Here is a 9,159-nt window from a genome sequence, read left to right on the forward strand (position 1 = left end):
CCCCCACACACACACATTGGACAGACAATTTTAGTTTTAGTAAGTAAGAGTTTTACGGCACTTGCAACACAATAAGGTCATATAACTGCCGAAGATTAGAAGAATTACAAGAGAGTAACAAACCCAAAAAAAGGAAGAGACATAGGACGAAAGACATTTGATGGGATAGAAGGAGCAAACCACACCAGAGCACCCGCCAACAACCCGCTTTGGACAGACAATTTTACAAGAAAATGAAAGTGTACAACCACATTAGAGCAGATGTCAACTACACACTGAGAGCATGTCAGATGAGTCAGGGTAACAAGTGCTACAAGGTCACATTTACACAAATTAAAAAAAAAATTCCACACAACTTGTTCATTGTTCCTCTATCCCAAGTGTGACACCAGAGAGAGAGAGCTGGCTATGCTGTGCTCATAAAATACTTACTTTTAACATATTAAATTCTCGCAGTTCTCTCTCTTCTGCTGGAAGATATTCAAATCAACAACAAATACTCTTAGGCACAATTTGCTATGGCTCAGGGGGAATGTCATACTGTCTGTCTCTGCCTCATCCAATGTTAGTGCTACAAAGTAAGCTTCCAATTTCCTTCACTAAAGAAGTGTCAGTGATCAATAATTAGATACTGTTAATTGTCTTTTTAAAAATAGTATAAAAAAACAGTACCTGATGGTCATGACAACTGGACTTATAAATTGTAAAGAGGGAGAGAAAGAGGAAGAGTTAAGAGAGTGATTGAGAGAGAGAGAGAAAGACAGAGAGAGAGAGAGAGAAAGACAGGGAGGAAAGATAAAGAGAAAGTAAGAAAGAGACAGAGAGATGGACAGACAGACAAGGAAAAAGAAAAATATCTCTAAACTCACCAACTGAACTTCTCCAAAAGCACCTCGGCCAATGACCTTGACAACTTCAAAGTCAGCGGCTTTCATACGATTGTTTTTAATGAGATCCACATTTTCTCCATCTAAAAAAGAATAACAAAAGGTGTAAGTTATGTATTCTACTCATTAAAATCATCACCTTGCACAAAGGGAATTAAAGAAAATAATTAAATATATAATATCTACCTTTCATTGTACACTAATGACAGAATGTTTGGTATCACAACATTGCTTCATGAGGGTTTTGTTTTGAAAAACATGAGTTATCAATTCACAACAATTTTAGTCTAATTTTAGTAGAGGTTTTACGGCGCTCGCAACAGCAGAAGGTCATATGAGTGCCAGAAGATTAGAGGTGTTACAAGAGAGTAACAAACATAAAAAGAAGGAGGGGAGTAAAGGACGATAGAGATGTTTGATAGGAAAGAAGAAGCAAACCACACCAGAGCACCCACCAACCACCCACACAACAATTTTAGAATAAAAGAGGTACAACATAAGAAAGCTAATAATATACACAGGATTTGATCTAATATTAAATATTTTCCCCATCTTACCCAGGGAATTTCTCCTTGTTGAAGAAGTTTGAAAGAAACATGTTAAACTACACCCCCCCATTGGCACAATTTACATCATATCTAATACAGGGCAGGTTGCTTCATCCTTGCTTGCTCAGGACCAAACCATAGCTGGGTGGGGTCCAGCCCACTTTATTGAACAACCGTCCCCGTTGTGAATCAGACACAGATCTTTGACAAGCAGTGGTGAAAAGTCTAGCTATTACATCAGAGAAACTAGTACCGAATTGAATATAAATAATAATGTTTATAAAAGCACAGTCTAAAAGCATTATTTGGGCTGCCAACCTAAAAGTTCCCATTTCAGGTAAATTCATTCAGGGTCAGTTTCAGGTATTTTGGCCCAAAATCAGGTAGTACATAGACAAAGAAGGGGAGGGGAAAAAATGATTGTACATCTGAGAGGAGTACTCCTGCTTACTTCAATAGCTATCATTTTATCAAATTTCCAGATAACACATGATTCTCTTTCAAAAACAAAAGGGCAAAGCTGTATGATTCCATGCCATCTTACATCTTAACCCATTCTTCTTTTAGACTTGTTTCTCAGGTCAAAAGTCATTTTTCCCAAACAAACAAAACAAAAATCATATTCAAGTCAGTACAGCATCTCACAAGTAGTTGAATTTTGACACTTCTTCATCGTCCCTGAGGACAAAATCGAAGTCTGTCAAAAGGATTTTTCCACAGGAACTAACTGCATGCCCCATTGGTCGGTGAACACTAGGTTAGTTTTAGTAAGATTTTACGGCGCTCGTAACTGCATAAGGTCATATGAGAGCCAAGGGGTGGATGTCAACAAAGAAGTCCAAAGGGGGAATCACGCTCACTCCGCTCACCTCTCTAGCCTCAACAGCACAAAGTCTGCTTCGACTATCAAGGCACCCAGGAAATAACAGTTCACAAGAGAGTGACAAACATACAAAAGAAGTAGAGGAAAAATGACGATAGTAAGGAGGAGGAAGGAAAACGCAGCAGTTCCCACGATGATGTTCTGGCACAGTATAAGCACGACATTGATAAATCAGCCCATTTACAATTTTACTGTGCATAAGACTAAAAAAAAATGTTAATATCCCCCTTTTGGGAATGGCCTAAAGACACTTCAGTTAGTAGCACTGCCCTGGGGGAGGGGGGGGGGTGAACACTGAGCCACAGGTAGGGCAAACAGTGTCACAACAAACACACTGCTCTGTGTACAAAACCATAGAAGGGAGCATCACAAACACAACCTCAAAACCCAGTATCACAACAGACAGTCAAGAACATCATCAAATGCAACACCAGGGAACAGTGGCTGAATGGATGGGTAATGGGCAAAACTGGAAGAACTGTATTTGCACACATGACTGCTCCCAACTCAAAAGATATATACTAAATTCCCTGAGTAGAACAGAACAAGTCACTAGCTTTCGCCTGTGAACACAACACATCCCATTGAATTACCTATGGGATCTGCAAGGATACCCCAACTGACTGCCAGGATGAAACAGTATCACACCACCTCTTTACCTGCCCTGCACTTAGTGACCTGCATTACTACCTACCAGCCTCCCAAGAAATCGGAAATACCCCATACAATGACAAAACACAGCTGATAAAAACCTGTAAATTATTTGCCATATCGACAGGCCGAAGGGCTACAACTCAAATGGCAGCCAGATCGGAAAAGTAAAGTACAAAGCCATACATAATTAACAGTATAATTCTTTCCTTTTTAGCTCACCACTTCAATGGGGATAACCATAAGTGCCCCATACCTTTATCTCATCACCACTAAATGCAACGTTCAAGTCTTATTAAGTCATTTGTACCCAATTTCACTTCTAAATAATCCTTTCAATGCAAATTCTACATCCATACATGTTTCATGCTTACGTTGTTTGTTCAATTTTCGTAATTAGATCAGGTTTGCGGGGTGAACCATCAATTTTGCTCATAATATTTATTTTCAAAGTTATAAGTCTCTCTTAACACTTTGCCGTCACATCTCATCAATCAGTGATGTTTACCACCCAGTATCTTTGGAATTTTCCTGAAACTGCTTTGGCCTTTTATGGCAAGGGTTTTTACTATATATGAGCCTTGAGATGACAAAGTCTAAGGACAGGACTGCACACATTCACTACAAACTGAGGAGTACTTACATCTTTCTAAAAAGTGTTCGACATTTTTCATTCGTTTGATGGCTGGGTAATCCAAATCCGCAACCAGTGCAGTAATACCATCCTGGGGAGATGAGGAAATTGTCATGATTAATATTATATGGCAGGGTCACGGCCTATTAAAAGTGTAAGATGAGACGACGTGAAAATACCCATAATAATTTCTCTACAATGAGTTCGAAAGCTCCCAACAAGACTAACCGATAAAGCTAGATCCTCATGTATTAGCAGCTTAAGAAGAAAAAAAGATAAACCCAGAATAAACTGCAAATCTTTGGTTTTACATCTTGTATAAAAAGCATTATAATTTCAATAAATAATAAATAATAGGATAATATAATTAATAATAGTTCATCCATCATGAACTGCTGATGAATTTTCACATCCAAGGAGGAAGAGATGTTATAGTACCTGGCAGGGTAAATGGAGAAAAGTAAAGGAAATAAAAAGTACTTCAGTAAAAACATTCGGAACAATGTCACCAACAGAAGTGGAAAAATATTGAAATACAAAGTTTAAAAGTAAACGAGTCAAGGAAAAGTAGTAAAATTCTTTAAAAAATTTTTTTTTTACCATCTACCAGACAATTGTAATGACACAGAATTTGATGTTGAGATACTTTAAGTTCGGGGTGATATTCATCATTGTGTACCTCTATAGTTTTTACACAAATTTTCCTACTTTTGTCACTTTCTCATTTTTACTTTCTCTGTGACATAATTAGCTATCTGTTTTCCTCTGTGACAGTAGCTATGTTTTCACTTCAGTTAATGAAAAGCGCATTAAAAAACACTTTACACAACAATCAATTACAGCTGTCATTACTTTGTTCCCTTCGAATAAAACACATTTCGAGGTCAAGCCCCATAAAGTCAGGGTATCGGGGTCCATTTTTTCAACAAAGAACTTTATAGTTGACTAACTGGCACTAAAGAGGGAGCTAAGAGAAGACAAAGTACATGAAGAGAAAAGATACAACCCAACCTCACAGAGAGGTGCGGTGGCTACGAGTGGCATTTCACCACCAGGGGAGTTACAGTTACATTGAATTACATTGTGAGTTGTGTCTCCTCTCTACCAGACCCCACCGCCCAACCTTGACCACCAATAACCGATTTCACTAAAGCTGCAATAAAAGGACAATCAACATAATATAATTTTATAATCATTATCTTCTTGTGTTGGGGCTTCTCTACAACCTGTTTTGCCATCAGTAACAGCAGACTCACCAAAAGTCCATCGACATTAATGACCGAGTTGGGGTCGCTGAGGCGCTCCTCTAACAAGGCGAGGCGCCTGCGATAATCCGGGTCTGACATCACCATCTTGGCTTCCTCCACACATAGACCATTAGTATCCACTGAATGTTTTATGCAATGCACACTGAAATGACAAAGCCAAAGTTCAGAGAAATTTAATGCAAGCAAGCAAAAAAACAACAACAAACAAACAAGACAAAAAAGCACACTCATTATATAACTTCTAAACCTGCCACTATGCAAGACGAATCATAGTGATCATACATCCACTGCACAGTGTCCAATATATTTTTAAATTATCACCTTTTTTATTTCACTTCAAAGAATAAAAGTAAATTACTGTTCTTCATCTATCTACTATTTATCCAGCTAATATACCACAAGACCATCTTTTATGGTCTTATCAACAGCGCTCTCATACCCACTTCATGGCACTCCTCTAAATTTAAAAAGTCCACACTCCATGCTCAGATACTTCACATACAGGGACACTTGAATATTTTATACAAACCTTGTTTTCAGTTTTTCTACAATTTAGGGTTCAACACACTTTCGATTTTGCTCACATTTTCTTGACGCAATTTAGTTTTCTACTCATCATTTTACAGCTTTTTTTTTCTTTTCTGCATACAAAGACCAAATAACAGAGTAGTGGGTAGGCCTTTTAACTAAATGTAGAAAGACCCAGAAGAGTTGATTTTTACAACAAAATGACCGTTTATAAAATCTCTATGACTGCCTGACAGCCATTTTCGAGGAGGTTCTTTCTCTTAGAGACTCAGACTCTCTTACTGAGAGTGGTTTCAGAACAGTTCTGAATTAAGTCTGAACATTTTGCCAAGATAGCAGCCCAATTTTAAAACCATCATGACATCATTGTCATTGTGTGAAAATTCCACACTGAACCCCCAAATTTGTTTTGGCCTTTATTCGAGAATACAAGTACAAGGTGTTAAACCTCCTCACTAAGATCAGGGAAGGGGTGTGTAGAAAAAACCCGAAGCTAGATCAAAGATTGAACTCCAGACCTCCCGGTTGCCACGCACAGACCATCTGTTGAGCTGTCGAGCCTTCTCTTTAACAGCTTAGTCAGTCCACCCAATTTAATTGCAGACAGTACTTAGTCTTCAGAACTACTAAAAGTACAGTGGAACTAGGATTCAACGAAAGGAGATTTATTCCCCTGTTTATTTTTCTTCTTTAAAATTAATAAAAATAACCTGGATTCAACGAACACTAAAAATCAGCAAGCTTAGATTCAACGAGGTCACTTCCAAGGTGAACACCCCCCCGCAGACGAGGCTTCACTCACTTTTCTCCCACAAAGAACATTTAAATCTCTATTATTTATATCTCTATTCCCGGGAACTATCCATTTATCCGCTAAGCCGATGCATCATGTGATCAATCAGCGGTCTTCTTTCATATCAACACACGTGTTGTTGGCATGCACACGTGTCAACTCTAGCATGTGTCGGGGGTAGGATGGGCGGCCGTCACATGGGTGACTGTGTGTGTGTGTGTTGCGAGGCACCAGCGGTCCGGGCGTGGAACGTCGCACGACACAGACTTCCCCCGGCAACTGATAATTAAAAAAACACAAAAAGCTAGTCTTGACGTAGAGATCTACGTAACGAATTGGGCGCTGGTCTATGGAATCAAAAGTTGCCGTGTATGCTATGCTCTACACACACAACTTTTTGGCAAACAATCGAGATGACACAGGCATGCATTTGAACGAATTGGTCTTTTTTTGCACAGCTCATAATACGATAGGCATTTTAGGCACCACTTGTTACTTCCCTTTATAACATATACTTGCTCAGTGCCTGTTGTAGATCGTAATCTACGTGTGACACACAAAAACCGGCGCTTTTTCGGTAGTTCCCACCCCGCAATTGTTATTCACGGGTTTTGGCCCCAAGAGTAGGGGGGTTTCAGGGGGGCTTGCCCCCCTGACCTAACAATTTTAATAGGAAGGGGGTTTTCAGGGGGGCATGCCCCCCTGAATTTTACCACAATTTAATGTTTTGCTGTTGTTAGGTTTGATATCTTAGCTCACCGCGAATCAAACGTAGATCTAGATCTAGATCTAGAAGTAGGTCAGGCTCAAATAAGGGGGGTGGGAACAACCGAAAAAGCACCCAAAAACCTTCATGATGTTTTGCTTTAAAACGAACACTCACGATCAACAAAATTTTAGGTCAGGTTCGGCGACCTTGTTGAATCTGAGTTCCACAGTTGAACAGTGTACATACTGCTGTACATCAGCAATGACAAAAATGACTAGCCTATCATTTCATTCTAGATCTAGATTCTAGATCTATTTAAGTTTTAAGTTCGAAGCCTTCTTAGGTTACTAGATTCTAGATCTAGATCTAGATCTTCTATACCACTGCTGCAATGACGACGGGCACTGTTGCAAACATCACAGTCAATAATGTTCACATCGCTTCACTTCAAAATTCTCGTTGCATCTGCACTATAGAATCTCAAAATCCTCATGAAACAAAGACCGCCAGTCTACCCATTGAAATCATAACCATTGAAAGTATTTAATGATTCATCATTCATTGTGCTGGCAGTCTTGTCCTACACAACTTGCAGCCTAGCCTACGCCCCGTTTCGAAGACGGCGGGTTTGATGAAGTCACAGGTGTCTTCATGATCTGAACATTTCTGGGCAAACAACACCTTGCTCATTCAAGTCTACCAATTCATTATCATTAAACAATCATTCAATATAAAATGTACTTTGCAATTCGCTCTATTTACCGTAGATGAATACAATTTTGCAAGTTAAAGAACAAGGCCAAGTCTACTTTCACTCTTCCGTCTGAACATGAATTCGGAATGAATATGAAATCGATCGTTACTTACCCGCTTTAATTCAATTCAAAGAGAATGACAGATACACCTAGCTCCATCACACTCAACACTCCATTTTTCCGTGACTAAAATCAGAAAAATTACACAGTATACCGACACAAACAAGCTCAGAATCAACGCGAAATTCAAGCAGTTGTTTTCATGAGTGCACACAACCTTATATCAAAACCAGTGATCTTCCGAACATGGCGGCATGACGTCACACCTACTTCCTCTTCGGACTTGTTTTCGAATAAACCCTTTTTGTGACAGGCCTAACTTTTCAAAAGAATAAATCTAAGCAGAATAAATCTCCCCAACAAACAAAAAACAAACATGCACGAACATTTGGTCATCTCTTAATCAGAAAGTGTCACACAAGGAGAGTCGAAGTTGATACAAGTGTATGGAAAAAGAATGTAGAGAATTTTTAGAAGAAAAAAAATCGGTACCCCCCAAGGGAAATAACTGTTAGTTTTATACATTTCTTTAATTAGCACCATTATACTCCCCTCATGACTAACGAGAGACGAGTATTGATTAGGCCTATAGTGGCTATAGTCATAGATTTACACTAGCTGAGAAGGATAGGCCTAGGCTAGTTCGAAAGTACTTTAACGAAGGGACAACAAAAACACTGGTAACATCTCTTATCCTATCTAGATTAGACTATTGTAACTCACTCCTAGCAGGTCTGAACAACAAATATTTGAATCGTTTACAAGTAATGCAAAACAATGCCGCTAGACTGATAACAAGATCTAAAAAACGAGACCATGTCAATCCATTATTAAAAGAACTGCTTTGGCTCCCTGTAAAAGAAAGAATAGTATCTAAAATCTGCGTCATGTGTTTCAAATGTGTAAATAAAACTGCTCCTTTTTATCTACAAGAACTTATCAGTATATATATATATATATATAAGCCAGGGTGACCTGAGATCATCAAACGATAACACGTCCTACTTGTGACACCTGTAAAATCATACAAATCATATGGAGAGAGATCTTTCTCATGTCTTGGTCCATTTATGTGGAACAGATTACCCATGAAACGAAGACAAATATAAAAAAAACTTGATAGTAGCTTCAAAAGATATCTTAAACATTTTCTGTTCCTACAGGCCTATCCTTCGTGAGCTTTTAACGTTATTTTTCATTATAGTTGTTCAGTTCCTGTCTGAATGAAAATAGCCTGTGTGCGGTGTGTGTGTGTGTGTGTGTGTGTGTGTTTGTGTGTGTGTGTGTGTGTGTGTGTGTGTGTGTGTGTGTGTGTGTGTGCATTATTATATATTGCATGAGAAGAAAGGAAGTATAGTAAGAAAGGTTTTGAAAAATGGGTATTCCAATGTAAAGCGCATTGAGCTACTTTTTTTGGAAATGCGCTATATAAATGTTATATAT

General features: G+C 38.6%; 1 protein-coding gene across 1 annotated transcript in view; it reads right to left on the bottom strand.

Moving 5' to 3' along the window:
- LOC101857141 (rho-associated protein kinase 2) overlaps window positions 1-8,316 on the bottom strand; it is a gene marked incomplete in the record, with an annotated part of 68,977 nt that extends 60,661 nt beyond the window's left edge. The window contains 4 exon segments of the mRNA XM_013087671.2: window positions 870-970; window positions 3,613-3,694; window positions 4,860-5,013; window positions 7,769-8,316. Of these exon segments, the coding sequence (XP_012943125.1) occupies window positions 870-970; window positions 3,613-3,694; window positions 4,860-4,955 (279 nt within the window).
- Between the last annotated feature and the right edge of the window lie 843 nt (window positions 8,317-9,159).

This window comes from Aplysia californica, unplaced genomic scaffold (assembly GCF_000002075.1).
Source record: "Aplysia californica isolate F4 #8 unplaced genomic scaffold, AplCal3.0 scaffold00621, whole genome shotgun sequence".
Taxonomy (NCBI): Eukaryota; Metazoa; Mollusca; class Gastropoda; order Aplysiida; family Aplysiidae; genus Aplysia; species Aplysia californica.